Source organism: Scatophagus argus, chromosome 4, assembly GCF_020382885.2.
Source record: "Scatophagus argus isolate fScaArg1 chromosome 4, fScaArg1.pri, whole genome shotgun sequence".
NCBI classification, from domain to species: Eukaryota; Metazoa; Chordata; class Actinopteri; family Scatophagidae; genus Scatophagus; species Scatophagus argus.
The window spans coordinates 20713274-20732503 of NC_058496.1; the positions used below are offsets into that span (position 1 = coordinate 20713274).

Sequence of the window (19230 nt, forward strand, 5' to 3'; positions counted from 1 at the left end):
TACCTCCAATACAATCGACTGTGTGGTCGGCGGTTTTGGCAAGGGTTTAAGTTTTGTTTCAACACTACGTGTGACACATATTAAACAGAGGGTATGAGCATCATCACTTCATTTGCAGCATTTCGGTGCTTTTTTTTTATCCACCACACTGCGCCTTTTCTGCATTAATTAAAGTGTCTTGATTTATGTAAAGAAAAAATTCAGGCACCAGGTGTCTCATGCAATTGGTTTGTCAAAAGTGCTCTGCTACTTTCATGGCAAGAGGTCAAATGGACATGACCCATGCACACCCCCCAAAATCTACTCCTCTGGGTTTGATTGTGTTGCTAGTAGCTGCTAATGTATCCTCAGCTGAGATGAGGAGTTGCAGAGGTCTGGCAAGCTCACTTCTGTGAGATTTTTTTCATTTTTAAAGTTGTAGGCTTCACCCTCAACCTCAATCATATGATGCAATTTATCATCACACAGTTCTCTTTGGAGATGCTTTTATGTGGAAGGTGCTGGATAGGGGGCTGATGAAAATGTCCATGAAGCCACCGTCAGATTTTTATATGGCTTAGAAATGGACCCAAAACAAACAAACAAAAAAAACTTCTTGAAAAACAAGCACAATAGGTTAAATATAGCAAATATCCTAAAACTGTTGCTATAAGTTTGAATACTTCTCAGCCATCTCTTTATGGACTTTGCTTTGTGCACTGGGACACTGTTGACACAAAGTTGGAAGCATAACATCATCCAAAATGTCTTGGTATGCTGAAGCATTAAGATTTCCCCTCGCTGGAAGTAAGGGGCCCAACCCTCCTGAAAAAAAAAACAGCCCCATTCCAATACTTTTGTCTATATAGTGTACGTATGTTAAGATACGTGATTTATTTAGCAAAAACTAATACATAAATCGCCTGACTGCCTGTGGTCAGACCCAGAGTTAACAAAAGCAGCTCTTGCCCAGTACAAAACAGTTGATGGTTAAAACAGTCCCAGTTTTGTATACATGATAGATTGAAGATTCCCAAATGAACTACACAGCATTTTTTTAATGAAACACAAAATGAACTAATGAACACCTTGTCTAGGGTGTGTGCAGCATGGTGCAGCTGCGGCTGTTTGAAGCAGGTCTGGGCCAGCTGCAGCTGCACCATGCAGACACACTGGGACAGAAAACCAAACTGAGAGTAGCTAGAGGGTCTCTTGTTGTTGCCCTGCCTTTGTTTGTTGCCCTCCTCCTGCTGTCTTCAGCTCCATAGGAGAGCTGTGCAGGGCTTAGAGAGCGCGCCTCTGAGCATCAATAATAGAGGGCTCAGAGCACTGAGCACAGAATGGACTGAGGCAGCGGGACAACTTAATACCATTCAGCTACTAATTAACTAATTGAAAGACGAAAGTCTCTAAATCTGGAAGTACAAAAATCTGATTATGCCTTTTTGTCTGTACAGAAAGTGCTCATCCGTTTAAAGATGAGGCGTAAAATCAAGAGTACAGTGAGTGTGAAATCTTGTGGCTCAGCCTCATATTAGCCAATGAGATCAATGCTCTCTTATTACTGACAGCAACAAAAGCCTATAACAACTTGATTTATTGTCATCTCTAATTTTTTTATGTGTCTGGAAAAGCTAGATGGACTGCTGGTGGGAAGTCAAGTCCATAAGGCCAATCACAAGAAGATGCAAAATGAGAACTCACATTCATAAGGACTTTGAGCAGTGGAGGACAGGGCGAGGAGGCAAAACATATAGAGCAAGGGAGCTTCAGTGGAAAGAAATGGACTCCATTTATTGTAAGTCCTCCTCTCCAGCTGTCAGCCTGCTCCCTGTCCCATGGGGGGTTGCCACGGTGATAGGAGGCCACATGTCTTGGGGGCGTCGTTTTGGTCAAAGGACCCCATTGTTCTTGTGTTAAGCCGTCTTCAGTATGTCCGTCTGCCAGGGACGGGGGCTTCGGCTTCACACCCCTCATACACTTTCTCAGACACAAAACACACCCCACACCCACTTGTATGGAGGTGCAGCAGTTTGGCTGTACACTCTCACAATAAAACAGCCTACTCAAAAGACACTTGCAATTAGAAGTTTTAAAATCAGACAGGGAAAAAAAGAGGCACAGGATACACAGGAAAAAAAAAAGATGCAAACACGCACAAGCTGTAGATGATTCATGCTCAGCAGCAGCGCCCAACAAAAAGCCTTTTGACATAAATGAATGTGCATCTACTGCACTATTTCCTCTCCTGGCAGTAACATCAGTTCCTGTGACTTATTTCATACTTGATCAAAATGACAGATGAATGGATGGCGACTGCAGTTCCACTGGTTCACCACCAGATGGCACAGAAGCCCCACTGCACCAACCCACAGCTATACTAGAGCCTATACATTTCTGTCCATTTGTCTTCCAGTGGGAATACAGAAGAAACCTTGGCACACGTTCAGAGCAAGGAACCTCTGGTGTCCTTCAGAAGTGACACTGACTTGATGTAAAAGGAGGGAGTCAATTACCCAGTGATGGATAGATCACAGTCATGCATCATTCTGGGAGCCAATTTTCCTATGTGAACTGAATTTGAAACTCAATTTGTTACTGCTCGCTCCATTCCTCTCTGACAGATGGATGGAGTCAGTAAAGAGGGGCTGATTTGAATCAGTGACTGGTGGATTCTGAGGTTAAAGGTCAATTTACTTCCAGATATTTGGCTGTGCTGAAATTCAAAAATGTAGAACAGAATGGTAATTTCTGAAGCGATGCATCCAATTATGGCAAAAAGTCCTGGTTTGTGCTAAAGGAAAGCTGCCGTACTTGAAGTGAATTGTGAAGGGAAGTGATTACAAATATGATGCAATGTACAAGATAATTGCAATTAAATTGGCTATTACTATTAACTACCGACAGTACGTAAAAACAATCAATTAAAAGCTCAGACAATGCAATGAGATGCAGAGCTTATTCTGGACATTTCCCTGTATGTCAACAGGTTAGATCGCTGAAGAAAAAGAAAAATTTCAGCAACACCAAATAAACAGAATTCTCAGAGCCTATTAATTAAATTTCTGTGTGTAAGTTAAATTACTATTACACTACTCAGGCACCTGACCAGCTTTGCTTGACAGATTGTGAAAGTAGTGCAGCCATCTTCATCCATCCACAAAGAGTAGATATTGACCAGGAGATCCTCGATCCAGTGACTTTGGAGAGTGAGAACGAAGATGCACTGTGATTACCAGCTAAGTGGTTGGATATTGATTAAGAGGTAGTCAGCAGAGATGATTGGACTCTCAGTGTATTGACTGGCTTGGTTAGTGGAGGAAGACTGGCTACAAATTATCGGTCAGCTCTAATAATTCACAGGGAACAAAAGCATCAATATTTTAGCTAATATAAAACAATCAGCCAGTGCCTTGGATGATCATTGCTTTGTGTTTAAGAAAACAGGGCACGTAGTATGAGGGTGTAATTAACATATTAGTAAGCCACATTTAATCTCAGTTCATTCATTCAAACATCTCATGAAGTGTTGTCCGACGTTTCCTCAGGGAGCACAGGTTGGACAGGTGGAGCGGCACTGTGTCGTCTGCCCCTGGTCTTTCTGCGAGCTTCTTTACTGGAATCAGGGGAGGTACGCGGCAGCCAGGCGAGACCACCAATGTTGCTGTGGTTCGCATTACTCTGGTTCCTCAGGCTGCGGCGTACTGAGCACTGCCCTCTAGTGGTAACAGGTTTGAACACATCCTCAAAATTAAAGTTAGCCTGCCATGGGGCGAGGTCCAAACTGGACACCATCCCCTCTTCCTGGCTATCAGAGCTTGACCTGATGTTTTCCGGCTGGCAAGCTGCTTGCTCTCCTTGTTCCTTCTCCTCCACTTCAGGGCTCGTTTGGTGCTGTTCTGCTTGGTTACCCCGTTCCTGTACGACTGAGGTGTTCACAGCCCTCCTCCTGGCCCGTTTAGCTTTTCTCTGTGCTGGCTCTGAGGGCAGGCTCAAAGTGTTGTTGCACTCCTCACCTGAAGTTTGGCAGTGTGAGGTGCATGCTTCTCGACTGTCATGACATTCTAATGTTTCATCGGAGTCTGTGCAGTGTGCATCTGCAGAGGTCTGGGCATCAACTTTAGTGGCTACGGCTCCCTGTTCAGTCACAGAGTGGGTCAGTGGGATTTCCCCTGATTGCTCATAGTTTGTAGGGGATTGGTCTTCACAGTGCTCCTCCATCTTTCCTCCCATCTGGTCCAGAGTCTCCTTACCAAGAAGGATGCCATCAGCAACACTGACTTTCCTTTTCTTCAGTCCTCTCCCACTAATCGTCCTTGTGGTGCTTTCTTTACTGGGTTTGGGAGATGTGTTGGAATCTTCTGAAGGATTTTCCAGGTCACCTACTGTTTGACTGTTGTTAGTTATGTCAGGCTTCAAGCTGGTCTCATGATTTGGGTCTGCTGGAAAAAATGAAGACAAAACAATCTCAGACAGATTTCTACCAATCACTGCTGCCATCTATGAGTTCGAAAGTTCGAAAAAGTAATTTTAGTGACTGACAATCATAGATTTTGATGGGATGTGTGTGGGGGGGAAACTAATTAAGGGATCATGCCAAGTTTTTTTCCCCGTCTGATATCACACGTTAAATCCATATTTCACTTTTGACTCTAAGATACTGTAGTTACTGCCTTACTTGTACAGCTAGTAGAGGGAGCCTGCTGTGCTGCAGGAGACTGGCTGATGAAGGACAACCTCTCTGTGATGGGACTCAGGGTGGGGTTCTTGGAGGCATATGCCCGCGAGCTGTACAGGGAGCGGTCCACGTCCTTGTTCCACCGATTTGTTGTGGTGGAGGTCTTCTGTGAAGAGGCAATCTGCACTATTACAGAGATCTGGACAGACATGTCAGTGTAGTGAAGTGAAATTTGTCACTGGTTGGCCAGTATGCTCTTACTATTCTGAATGATTGCTTCTTGTACGTTTAATACCACAGCGACTGACGTATTGAGTAAACTGAAATGATGAACTCTCAGAATGGGTTTTTAGGGAGAAGGCTGGTGATATTTTTCTCATTATCAACAGATGCCACGAAACACTGACACTAAAAATAAATGTATTGTACTAACAAGCATTGCCTGTGTGTCCACAGCCTGACATATCTTATTATTCTATGCCACAGAGCTCAATCGTTGACCAAAACCTAATTAAACACATCAATAAGCTGTACTGTTGCACTGGGTGAAATATTACTTCATTATGTTGATGAAATATTTATTTTGAGTTGATCCCCCATACCCTGTCCCGCTGCTGTAAATATTTACTAGGAGACCAAATCAGCTGCTGAAAATTGTTCATTTCCGATTTCACTAGTTAATGTTTGCTGAGCCACAATACTCTGTTTTAAGGAATTTATTTAGCACTTTTCAGAAACAATATATATATTTATATATTCATATTTGTGTTTTAAAACATATCTATTTTAAGCATGCAAAAAACGCTTGGGAACCCAATCAGAACAGTGCAGTCCAGTACACTGTTGCTTAGTTGGGATTTGTTGACTAAATAAGTGAGTAAGAAAATATTCATAATGGAATTCCCATTATTTACAATCCTGATCTGAGGATGCTTAAACTGTGGTAGTATGTCTGGGGCATATAAACATATGTAAACACAGTCCTTTTCCCCAACTGAGCTAAAGTAAGTTGAGTTAAGACTTTCAGCTCCATGACTGCCTCCCAGAAAGACAAGTCTGCAGATCCCTCACTGAAGTGCTGTAAAGAGAAATCAAACGAGCAGATTCAGCCAACTCACCTTTATCTTCCCAGAGGCTGACTTGACAGCAGAGCGTGTCGACCTCTTCACAGGTTCGCTCTCCTCTGGCTGCTGGGGAAACACAAAGTTAGTATGAGTATACATTATATAAGCTGTCTCCCTGCCACACTCTTTCACACACATCCCTGGACGAGATTAAGTTCAGATGTAGTGGAATTAAACAGCAGATTAGATGGGAGCACGTTATGACCCCTAAATTATTACAGAGACAATCTTGTCTGGTCAATGGAGATTTCTACGAGAGACTGAGGTGAAAGCAGTTTGTGGTAATAGCACACCTTTCTCTTTCGACTGTTGGAGCGAGCTGGAGCCTCACTGGTAGATCCACACTGTGGTGCTGGTTGCTACAGAAGAGATTTAGATTACATTAGTTGTATAAAAATATAAAAATTTCACTGTATGTGAATGTATCAACGATAGTAATAATTCCTCTGGCAATAATCAACAGAAAACAATTCCTCAAGAAAGCTGATTACTAGAAAGCACAGACGATTTGCTGACTGCATGGACTGGATAATTAATTTTAGATGATTGTTACTGACGCACAACAGGCTTATGCTATGGGCACATGACCTAAAGCAGTGTTGGCGTATATTGCAAATGAGAGGAAGAGAGAGCGAAAACAGTGAGAGGCAGAGGGAAGACGGGCTGGAAAAACAAACACTGTACAGTATATCTATCATAAAACCAAACTAGTCTACCACCATAACAATTAGTTAATTATGGCTGTATCCAGTGGCTAATAAAGAATGCAAATCATTATGGTGTCCCTAAGTTTTGCTCAAGAATATAAAATGCTGCAGTCAGTTTGTGAAAGTCTGACCGTCAATAATGTGATTGTCGCAGCATACACATATTCTCCAGTCACAGTGATGCATAAAATACCCTAGGCAGCAAAGCATCAGGGAGAGTAAGTAGCAGTTTGAGCCTGAAAAGCACTAATCCAATAAAGCAGGTATATTCAGTTTAGTTTGATGGTACATTTATATATCATGTTGCTGACCCTACTCACTGCAATCAATGAACAATTAGAGACCATTCATTATTGTTTTTACTTTTGTGCATTTACTATTGCGAAGAAATAGTAAACGAAGAAAATGAGTCCTCAATTTCTCATTGGAATAACAAGTAGAATTAGTAATAGAATTAGTAATTAGAAATAGTGCAATTATTTATAGAGGCACTCACAATTAATTAAGAAAAGAAAGAGATTAAATAAATAAAGTGGTGGTGGTCGCAGACCTTTTTCCTTAGGTTTCTAGATTGAGTTGGAGCTTCAACACTTGTTTCAAATTGCTGCTGTGGCTCTGGTAAGGATGTCAGCTCATCCATCTGGGAGGTTGTGCTGGGTTGAGTCTCACACTCTGAGGGAAGGGTTAGGGTTACAGAGACTTTATCAGCTAGTAACATTAATACTGATTATGTAAATTAATATGGTAAATGGAAATTGTGAACAGAAAACAGATTGTGTAACTGGATCAAAATAAATAAGGTCCTATACTGTCCTTGATACTTGCCAACAGTGGTTTCATATAATTTTCTCTCTGATATTTATTAAGATAAGATAAGATGAACTTTATTGATCCCGCAGTGGGGAAATTCACTTGTTGTGGCAGCTCACAAGGACAGAAGAGGAGTGCAAAAAGCAAAGAGTGTGCAAAAACAGTTACACTCTTTGCTTTTTGCACTCCTCTTCTGTCCTTGTGAGCTGCCACAACAAGTGAATTTCCCAGATATTTTATTTTTTGTGCATTATATAGAGGTAACTGGGTTAGTTTCTTCAGGTGTCTTAAAAACCACAAACAAGAACTGCTTGAGACACACACTGTAAAATAAAACTTCATTTCTCTTTAGTCTTGACAGGAGACTACAGAAAACAGGCGAGAAAAAGAAGTTAAATGACAATGTAAGGAAACACTGGGGAAGTATGACAGCAGTTCACCTGTCAGAGTCTGAGAAAGAGACTCCTCATGGAAAGCAGTGTTTAAATTCAATGGTTGGGCGTCCCATGTACATTCTGAAAACACAACAAACACAAAAGTAGAGAGCAGTCATCATAAAATGACTTGAACAAAATAGGCCAGAACTGTGAGGGTAAATAAACCAACCTGTATCATGTGCCATCACACAGTCACTCTCTTTCATTAAAGGGAAAGAAATCTGGGACCAGAAAATAAAGAAAACCACAGATATTCATATATATACAGGTTCTGTTAAATAATACACAATTATTAAACAACAAAACATCTCATACATGTGACTTTCATGTAGTAATAATTGCAAAGTATACTGAGAAAAAAAAGTTGACTCATGGCAAAACAAAAGTGATGCACAAGCCTGTAGAAACACTATGCTACCATCACAGAAAAATGGGTTAGGGGTCTACCTTTGCCTCCTTCTCTTCACTGTCCTCTCCCAGAGACTCCGTTCTGCGGTTGCGAGGCATTGCAAGTGTAGGAGAAGCACCGAAAACAGTGGGGCTGCAGAGGTTTGGCTGAGTTTGTGGTGTTTGGGACTCATTCCTCTGTGGCGTCTTCAGCACTGAGCGCAGCTGTAAGATTCCACCTGGTGTGGGTGCTCGGGCTGGCGTGCCCCCTCTCTGTAACGGCGTGCTGGGGGGCAGGTTCTTGTCAAAGAACTCAGGAGAGAGTGCACCTCCAAAGCGCACGCTCTTTTTCTTGCTCTTACCCACAGACTTCCCAGCGGAGTTATCCTCTACTGCAAAGAGGATAAAAGATTGAGTGTACAAATAAACTGTTAAGAAAAAAAAAATACGAAAAAAAAGCTTGTATATAGTTTGTTTTGTTTTTATTTTAACTGCAGGGAAACCTACTAAAAATAGGGGAGTGACTCCTTTTGCACTGACAGCAGTCAAGTTCAACTCGTTGTTTTGTGTTTTTTTTCAGTAGAAAACAACATGGAGGCCAGTGACTATGGTACAGAATTGACCTTTTTTTTCTCTCCCATCTTTTACATCAGTCCCTATTTTTAACTCAATACAGACTGAATGATGGAAGAACTTGACTGGCCCACACAGAGACCTGACCTCAACCCCATCCAGCACCTTTGGGATGAACTGGACAGAGATTGTGAGTCAGACCTTTTGGTCCAACATCAGTGTCTGACCTCACAAATGCTCTACTGTATGAATTGGCAAAAATTCCCACAGAAGCACTTCATCTTGTGGAAAGGCTTCCCAGAAGAGTGGAAGCTGTTACAGCTGCAAAGTTGTCTGTGTATTTAAAATGTGATGTCATTAAAGTTCCTGTTGATGTTATGGTCAGGTGTAGAGTATGAGTGTATCTTCATCTGCAGCAGGGTGGTGTAGAAATCCACTGCAATGTATTCTCATTCTCTCTTATTTGACAGCTGAATGGAGAGGAATTGCACTTAACTTCATGAACAAATTTACAAAGAAGAGAGGGAGAAAAAGAAAAGATACAGGAGGATAACAGAACGATCTGGAGTCTCTGTTTGAGTACTGACTTTAGTCTGAGGCTATGTTGATGAATGCTGATTGCAGTCTTTCCCACCAAAGACAAAAGCAAGGTGTTAGTGGGTTTTTTTGAACGGTGTCAAAGGGTTAGGTAAAAGAGAGGTAAAAGACATACACCTCTTGTTGCCCTTATTACTCAATATATGAAGAGGCAGAAAGTAAGGTTACTTTGGTTTAATTTTTTTATACCTTTTTCACACTGGACACACACAAAAAAATCCAAAAACAAAACACTACACACAAACATCTGGCTTAATATTTCCTCGCTGACAACATAACTACAACTGACACTCTGGTATACAGCCTGGATATCTTGTATCAATTTTAGCCCTGAATATCAAGCCTCAAAGGCAGAGTTTAACCAAGATAAAAGGACAGTTACTCTTGCACGGCCACTGAGAGCACTGTGTGTTTACCATTGGGCTTCATCTCTAGCTGAGCAGGGAGAAAGGGAATGTGGAAGGAGGACGTAGGCCTGGCTGATGGAGCAGCTGCAGAATCATCAGGTGGTGGTTGGCTGGGGCTTTGGAGTTCAAAGACACCGTCCTGTTGTGAGAGAATACATAAGAGCTCCCATTCTGTTGGACTGACTATAGCTCAAGGAGCTTAACAAAACAGGCTGATGAATAAGAGTGAATTTACAATGCAATTTACCTGATATAACCCCCATCAGAAATCATCTGACAATAATTTGAGCCTCTGGCGACCATGTCTAAAGTTTCAGGGCTTCTGGTGCAGCCTGATGATGGAAATCCAGGGCAAGACTTCACCTTTCATGTGTCAGTTATTATTTATAGTCCAATTACTGTTTTTTGCAGCCATTTCAGCTCATCTCTGTAAAAGACATCTAACCTTAATAAGCTAAGAAAAAGCTAATTTGCACCGTTCAGTGTGATTGGTCAATAAGATAAGAAAAGTAAGTTTTTACTGTCACTGCACATTGTCACCTACACAATGAAACTGAAAATATTACTACAAACAGAAACCACAACCAAGATCTTGTTACATATCTACAGTTTCTGCATTCATATGTGGAATCTTTACATGGAGATTAATCTGATATTAACATAAATTTTTACAAAAATATCAAAACCAAGACATTCAAGTTACCTCTGAACAGTTCTTAACACAACACTGTGGTCGGTTTGTCGAGGCTGACACGCGCACATTAGGGCTTTCATTAACGATTCATCTGTTGATTAATCATTATTGATTATTATGATTAATTAATTAAAAATTTCAATTTGCTAGTGAATATTGAGACGGGTGTCTTTTTCACATGCATTGAACCCCACCCACCCAGTCAGCTACCAACACAAACAGAAAGCAATTCTGCAACACAATAAAATTTCTAAAATAGGTACTTTCTCTTTAGCTGCCCGTGTGACCTGAATGTTGAGCACTTTTGGGTAAAAGAGTATTTGGTTGGGAGAGAAGATCATCACTCTGCTCTTTAGGAGGGCGGAAGTATTCCAGATCTGCCTCGTTATTACATGCTGTAAGGCTGCAGCTGAAACGCACATCATTATAGCTCAACACCATGTTGTGTCAAAAGTGTGCTATACTGACTCAGTGGGCAAAGGTCATTCAGAGTTTTGCTCAGAAAATTGTGTGCTTGGTTAGTAAACATTACAAGTAACAGTTGCTGCATGAACCTGGTTGTGCAGTTAATCACACAACACATATTTACTGGTTTCCGGTGCATTTTTATATGTGGTAATGTCATTCTGTTACAGTTTGAATTAAGACCTAACCTGTTGGCTTTTACGAGGGGAACAGGCCTGGAGCTGAAAGGGTGGGGATGTAAGCACAGCTTGGGCCTCTTCCACAGACTCACTGGATGATAGTGGTTCTAGTGTCAAAACCTGCGTCACCGGCTCTTCATACTCCTGTGGGTATGATTAAGGAATTCACACTGTTTCATTGTGTTGCACAGCATCTCAACATAAAGAACATTATTACGGTGTATACAGAAAATACAAAATTTACCAAACTGCTGTTTCAGTGCCTAGAATAGAAGACATAAAACTTGACACTGCACTTGATGACAAAATGCAAGTACAGTTGAACAAGTAAAAGACAAAAAGATGTAATGCATAAATAAATAAACCTCAATACCAAGCACTTAAATCACACTTGGTTTGCTTCAGTGTGTTTGTTTCTCTCTTTTCTGATGCTTGCACTCCTGTGTAGCACCAAGATCTACCATTCACAGAGGAGTTAAAAATACTCAGCAGATTCAATGGAAGCAAAGTACAGAGAGGTAAGAGCTTTTAGTTAAATTATTTACAGCAGTCAAATAGGAAACACAGTCAGAGTGAGTGTACCTCATGCTCCTTCAAATTTAAGTGGAGGATAGAAGCACTGGTCTCTCTAATCTGCAGTCCACAGGATTCTAGGGGGCCCAGTCGCCTTCTCTTGTTGGGTGTGGGTGTCATCAGTGATGGGTGGTTCTCCTTCTCTCCATCACGGCTGTTCCAATCTGATAAACATACAAAAACAAATCGGACTTGGGGACACATCAATTAAATAAAAAGGAAAATATCACATATCAAACAAACATCAAAAAACTTACTTGAAAAACAACTTTAAGAAACATGATCAAAGGAACGGAGGTAAAGTCACTTCAACAACAAACAGCTCAGAAACCCACCAATTTAATAAGCTGACCAAGCTGAAAACATGACTGGTGTAAGATGTTGTCAGAATCAGGCTTATGTGGTGCTTTGCATTAATCCATTACTTTTGAACAGTCCCCCAGTCACCATAAAGAAATTCTAGTGGCATAGATCCTCATTGAGAAGTGAAACTATTAATCCTATGGCAATGAGGCAGCCTCACCAGACAGATAATCTCTTGTCTTGATGCATCCTCCAGTGGTGCTGTCCTGCCTTGGCACTGGATCACAGGCCTCACTCTCTTCCACATCCATCAGGTTCTGGAAGGAGGCCATCTTTTGCCTCAGTGTGGAGGTGACCCGGGGAGGGAAGGGGCTGTTTCTGACAAGCTGAGAGTTGGGACAGCAAAAACAAACATATCTGCTCAATGATGCAGCTTGACAGGTCATAGACTTCAGAAATTATTGAAGTGGTACTACTGAGAGGCAGCAGATTTATAACATACTCCTTCCACTCACACAGCTCAGGAATATTATGGTTTGCTGAGCTGCGTATCGTTTAACAGGCAAGTCACACTAAGTCTCATGCTTGAGAATATTCTGTTTTTACCATTCACAAGAGAGTAAAAGAATATTTTCTATCAAGCGACATTTGATGCAAGAGAATGCATACCTTCAGTACCACCACCTTCAGACAGACTTGGTAACTTGGTACCCATGGACTACCCAAAGTCCATAGGAGATTCTATGGACTTTCAAGCTACTGTTTCTGAGCTGACCCATGCCACTGACTTAAAAACTGCAATAAAATTCTTCTCTCTCTAAAAATAACATACTTAAATACTTACTTACATACTCCCTTGAATTTTATACAAGGTAAGAATGTGTTTCGTTTGGTCTGCTGTCACTATAACTCCCTGACCAAACATAAAATGAATACAACAATATCTCGTCCTTTAACATTTCAGCTTGAGTCACATCAGAAAGCTTTTCAGTGGTGGGTGTTTACCAATGCAGACAACAACTCTCACAGTCTCATGTTACTTCATGCTATGCCTGTCTCAGAGTAGTGCATGCCACAATTGTTCACTTTGATTGAATGCAGAAATTACACACTATGCCTTTAAGCTTTTCGGTGCCAGCCTCCTTGTCCTTCAATAATTCTGATGCAGACAAAGCATTAACAGCATCAGAAATCAATCATAATTTAGACTCACAGGTAGAACCCTCAACATATGTTTTTTTTTTTTGTTCTATGGTGAAAAAGCAACATATCCCTGCTGTTTGCTTGTTTTGCGGAGTCAATGAAGTCAAAGAAAATGCAGACCAAGGCAAGCTAACTTTCCATGTTAATGTGTATATGTTTTTAATCACACAATATATTCTAATGTTTAATGTTGCAGTTTCAACAGGCTTCAGTCATTCAGTAACTCATCAAATTGGCAGCTCATCAAATGATATACTGTGAGATTTCAATATTGATCAACATGGAAAGATCAATATGATAAGGAAAACCGGAGAGAGTATGTAGTCTCCTTCAGGATTTATTTAAGTGTCCTATATTTATCACAGAGAGTCAATAAAATCCAGACTGTAATCTCAACACTGTCTCACACTCCAATATGGTGTAACAAGGGTTTCCTGAGAAGCATCTCACCTCTGGAGTTTGGAATGATGGTGCAGTCTTCATCCTCTGTAGTGCCATGAAGCGGATGAGAGAGTTTGTCTCTGGGGAGCCCCTGGCACCAATGGTGGACCTCCGCCTTGCCTTTATTTGAGCTAGACGTGACTTGTCTAGTTCAAGAGGGACAAAAATACCTTTAGTAACATCTGACTGCTGTCATATAGGGGAAACTTTCCCTTGATGTTTTTTTTAATGTCTGATTTTATGCGTCAGTGGTGCTGAAGCGTTCCTCTATTATTGCCTTGGTCACATTTGTGACTGTAATACGGTGTAATATGCTTACATATTTCTTTTTGGGCGGCTTAAATCATAATCTTACAGATTATGGCTGACACTAACTACTATTTTCATTACTGATTAATCTGCAAAATTATTTAATTACATGATTATTTGATTAATCATTTACTCTATGAACATCAAAGAAAAAAAAAGTAAAATATATACATATATATGCACATCACAATATTGCAGAGCCCAGAGTGATGTCTTTACATTGTTCTTTTGAAAACCCAGCAGCCTATAACCCCAAGATTTTACATTTACATCATAATTTACAAAAGGAGCAAATCCTAATATTTGAAAACAAAATGTTTGACATTTTCGCTTGAAAAATGACTGGAGACTAATCTATTAATTGGATAATTGTGGCAGTTCTATTAACAATTATAAGAAACCCTTTATAGACATAATGTTTCTCATAGACTCTACCAGCGGTGGCTAACTGCAGCTGAATCGATACAAAGTATGCACTCTATGAAAGGCTATGCAAATGCACTAGATGCATCAAATAAGGAACAGTCCTCTCACCTTTGCGGGCTGACAATGATGCTGGGGTAAAACTCTGAGCAGAGATGCCGAACTGACAGGGTGTGAGCTCGGAGAAATTCAGGGGAGCTGAGACATCTTTTAAAACAGGAGGGGAGTTCTCTTCTGAGGGGGAGAACACTTCCTCCTGATCTTCCTCAGCACTACCAGTGTTCTTCTTCACCATAGCCATCTGCATAAAACAATTATAATCATAGAGCAGCTGAACCACAACAAGTCAACAGTAACTTAGTTAATGTGGGGAATTTTAAGATGCATGATAATAGAGCCCGTCAATCAATCGTTTATGCTTTACATATTGTTCCGTTAAAGCTCGTGTTTGTAAGCCATGACAACAAACAAAAATATAAATTAAACATTTTGCATGAATAAAAGACCATGCTTAAGTCCACAAGGTTGCAAAGAGTAATGTTCCCCTCATTTTGACAGGATAGTAGTTAATAAGAAAACACAATAACACTAGGTTAGTTCAATTTTAACTCAAAACTCCATAAATAGGCATCATAATAAACGCTCTGCCAGAGACTTTACGTTATTATCACCACCGGTAAACTGATCCTAAGGCTAACCGTTTAATACCATGAACTTATGTTCACACGGGACGTTAACGTTAGCTAACAGTAGTAGCAGCAGTGTTAAAGACAAGGGAGCGACAGCAAGTAAAATACTTACCTTTGACAATTAAGATAAATGACAGGGGTGCCTGTTGTTGAAATATATAAAAGCACATATAGACTACTGTGTCATTAAAAAAGCGTTTGTGCTTATAAAATTTAGACGATCAAAAAAGATGCAGGGCGAAATTCAAAACACCCTCCACGCCAGAGTGAGCGGCCACGTATGGATCCCTCCGCGAAAAAAGTCAGTAACACTAGTAAACCTCACAAACTTATACAACTTGAAAAACAGCCTAAGTATTATGAGATCTTCTTTACAAGTGCAGAATATGAGTAAAAACGACGTACGTTGTTAAAATATCAATAATAACTATGGAACTGTAACGCTCGGGGGAACTAACTTCCGTGTTTGATTTTTAAGGACTTGAAAGGGACCGGAACTCGTTTAATATGAATTAGCCAATGGTAAAGGCAGACAACTTACCACGTGACCCCGACAGACAAAGTAAATTGAACACAGATAGATTGAGCAAATACTGATCCATAGATGCATGAAAACCAGGCCATATCATTCATTTAATGTTTTGGGGTAACATTTTCAAAGACAGCTTTCTTCCAGATGGACTGGAACTTACTCCCTCGACTGTAGGGCCCATCTGCTGTTGGCTGTTTTGAAACCAAACAGCTGGAGGTGTACTGCATCCTCCTCTCATTCTGTTTGCTCATAGCTGACCTGATGCTCACTTAAAACTTCACCAATCTGTCAGCCAGCCGGGCAGGTAGCTGTCAGCATATTCTTGTTGGAGGTTATATAGTGTGACTTTGGACTTATTCCTTCTAATACATATAATAGAGATTTGGATTTTTAATATTGGTTTTTAATTGTGAAGTTTTGGTAAATAAAATAATAGTAAATAATGTTGGTAGGTTAATCACCACCATAAACCAAAATGAATATCACTTTAAGAACAGAAATTCATAATTACCGTATTTTCATGTGGTCTCAGTTTACATAAGGGATTCAAGGATTCAAGGAACTTTATTGTCATACCAGCTCACATTCACATGTTTATGGTACGGACTCAGGTCCTGGGAGCAATAAGTAGACTCTAAAAATATAAAAATATAAGTACGAGGTAAAAGTTGAATAAAATAGAAATATAAGCTAAGTAGAAAATAGAACATAAAAAGAATATTAAAACTAGACACTTAAATAAGCTAAACATTTAAATAAAGAATCCGGTTGTAGCATATAGCAGCGTAAGTATGCATGTGCTAGTGTGTGCAAGTATGAGGTAGTCCAGAAGGTAGTCCTTAAATCTGCGTAACTGAAAATCACTAAGCCCAAACAGGTGGGTGAACCATGCTGTACTTTTGAAAAGCTCAGTAACCCCCCCCCCCCTCCACACACACACACACACGCAGCTCGCCCTTTTGTGAGGTTTCAGAGACTGTGGTGCAGCTGAGTACACTGAGATCAGATGCAACTTTGAGCTTCTTTGCACAGCCGGGACTGCTGACCACATGAAGCATGTGGCTTCTTCTGTTGACACCAAGTGAGGCTGTGCAAGTTGATGGAAGCTTGACTGGTGCTGCTGGGATGCATGGGCTGAGGAAATGAAACAAATTTCAACATTCACAGGAGAAATAGTCCTTGATGTGTGTGAATTTCTGTCCAGAATCAGATTTATTCCAGTTAAACCAATGCCAGAACACAGAAGACGTGTACTTTACTGTAACCATAACACTCAACAGTATATTTGATTTGTTTTTTTATTGTTGCTGCTGTTCATGTTTATTGTAGAGAATAATGCACCTCAAAGGAATTGAAATCCCTCGCACGAGTGTTTGTCAATGAGGCTTGTTTCAATCTAACATAAAGAAAGAGACAGGGCTGAAATACCATCGGACCATGAGCCACAGCAGATGTGCCAGACCAACATGGTGGGAATATAACCATGTGTGATGCAGTGTCCGAAAATGGTTTGAGTGTATTCCCATCACTGTGCCATACAACACCCAACACCTGCTGACTTTCCTGGACAGCCTCCACATGGATCTCATCCCTGAGAATGGCAGAGGTCTGGTGAGAAATAGCTTGTTTGTCATTGTTTGGGTAATGTCAGCTTCTACTGTGTACTGTTGGCAGAGAATAGCAAGGGGCTCATCCAAGAATGTGTGGAGTTCTTTCCACCACATTTTCCAGCCTTGAAACCTACAGAGGAACACAGCCCCGTAGTCTACAGTCATTCTGACAAAACAACTGTAAACTCTTGCTGGAACAATAGTCATCGGCCTCATCGGGAATGGTGATGAGAATGCACACAGATCAGAGGTTGAACAGCTGGCCATCTGGTGCCATCATAACATCCAGGAGAAGCCCCCAACACTACTCCTCATCACCCTTCCCAGCAGCTCTGAGTCTGCTGTGGGAGGCTTCTGGGATTCACTGTGTCTACTATGGCTTCATCAGGATTATTTCTCAGACTTGCTCTTCCAGAGGCACATAAAACTTTATACAACTATTTCTACAGGCTGAGTATTATTTCCTGTAGCTAGTAAACTGACCTTTAATGTGTAAAACTCTTTAGTAAACAAACTCACACACCTCAAGTATATCTCTATTTTTATTTGTGTATATATACACATATAAAAAATAAGGACATATGTACAATGATAATAAATATCAACATGTTTGTACAAGTGAAATAAGTTACTTAACATATTTTAAAAACAAACAAAAGATCAATAATAGAAAAGCAAAAATGGGGCAAAATAAAATCGAGTGATAAAAGAATAATTCAAATAATATGAGCAAATAAATGCATAAGAACTGAAGAAATGCACAAAGTACATTACACATGCGATTTTTAAGCTTGAGATCTGTATTTCTTCATTGTTTCAGTTTTTGCAATATGTTACATTGAGAGAAAGGCCCTACTGTAAAATGGGAACTATGTTGAGATATAACCAAGTACCAGTGTAAAGAGCTAATATATTTTAGTAATCTGCTTCATATACATATTTGGTTTTCAGGGGCTGACAAATTAAACAATAATTAAAATTTTGGTGTTATTCAGCCTTTCACAATGTGAGAGGATAGAGAATTGGCCCCACAGATCATTAATAACATATCAACAGAAAGAAAACAGGGAGTTCATCAGCGTCAAGCCATTTTTGCGCCTTGCTTTACGGACAATTTAGCTGTAAATAAAATATGTAGAAAGGTTGCAGACATCAGCTCTGTGTAGCAAAATGGACGGACTGCTGAGACTTAAATATTGATCTGGGATCAAATAAAATTAATTTAATTATTTCAACAAGAACAAAAGCAACTGCAGTCTACTTTGGCTTATCCAAAAGGTGAAGAGGCACAGAAAAAAGTAAACATGTTGAAACGCAGTCATGAATTCCTTTACAACCCTTGAACCATAAAATCTGATATTTTTTTTTCCAAAGACAGCATTAGTGTTCCACAATATTAGTGTCTGTAAAAGTCCAAAAATGGCAGATCAAAATGATGCACTAGTACAAGGATGATCATATCAAAGATGTAGAGTCCACTTGCAGAGGATCATGCAACACTAGGATGGAGTGCTGATGGCTGAGTACCTCTTCAACCTTGCGATCATTGTGATATTCTACATCTTTCTTAGCACTCTGTACACAGGGGGGGCAAAACAAGGTATTTTTGTCCTCCCCTTCCTTCTTGCTCTTCTCCCCTGGTCCCAACAGACATGTCCCAGAAAACAAAATCAACCCCTGATGGACAAAGCACAGAAAGAGGACAAAATAATGTAAAGTTAGTAACAGCAAACATATGTAGTGTACACCGTATTTCAAAGTTTCTTTGAAATGAGATCAGATAGTAGATTATTTTATTTTTTAGATCATTACATTACATAATGCTCATAGACGCATATTGAATCATTGTATGTGTCTAAAAATTGTAATAATGGAACATGAGAATTTGCAGCAACATAGCAATATCTGTCAGTGTTGAGTTGGTTGAGTTGGCTGCTATGAAAAGTTTCTGTATACTGTTTGAATCTTGTAAGTAGAACATTGTTAATAAACAGACATTTCAGTCTGACAAAGATTATCCTTATGTCAACTTATTTTGATCATTGTCAGATCCAAGCATTTTTTTTCTTTAATGAAATGTTCTAGTGCAGCTCCTTTTTTCATCTTTGCC

General features: G+C 40.1%; 2 protein-coding genes across 7 annotated transcripts in view; both read right to left on the reverse strand.

The window, feature by feature from the left end:
- Positions 1 to 1017: 1017 nt before the first annotated feature.
- Positions 1018 to 15455, reverse strand: cdca2 (cell division cycle associated 2). 5 transcript variants are annotated; one of them, XM_046385716.1, is made up of 15 exons: positions 15091 to 15455; positions 14401 to 14590; positions 13567 to 13703; positions 12134 to 12299; positions 11620 to 11774; positions 11047 to 11181; positions 9709 to 9838; positions 8183 to 8514; positions 7905 to 7956; positions 7739 to 7813; positions 7039 to 7160; positions 6075 to 6140; positions 5776 to 5844; positions 4658 to 4820; positions 1018 to 4421 (listed from the first exon to the last, which is right to left on the reverse strand). In XM_046385716.1, exons 2-15 carry the CDS (start codon positions 14588 to 14590, stop codon positions 3499 to 3501), a joined length of 2715 nt encoding a protein of 904 aa, XP_046241672.1. In that variant the 5' UTR covers positions 15091 to 15455; the 3' UTR covers positions 1018 to 3498. The 5 variants fall into 5 exon arrangements, with proteins under 5 accessions (XP_046241672.1, XP_046241670.1, XP_046241671.1 ...); XM_046385714.1 differs by having other exon boundaries at positions 4658 to 4823; XM_046385715.1 differs by having other exon boundaries at positions 5776 to 5847.
- Positions 15456 to 17644: 2189 nt separating this feature from the next.
- sema4c (sema domain, immunoglobulin domain (Ig), transmembrane domain (TM) and short cytoplasmic domain, (semaphorin) 4C) overlaps positions 17645 to 19230 on the reverse strand; it is an 86275-nt gene continuing 84689 nt past the window's right edge. For both annotated transcript variants that reach the window (XM_046385720.1, XM_046385717.1), the window contains one exon: positions 17645 to 18797. The gene's annotated coding sequence lies outside the window, so the exon portion shown is untranslated. The remainder of the gene's footprint in view (positions 18798 to 19230) is intronic.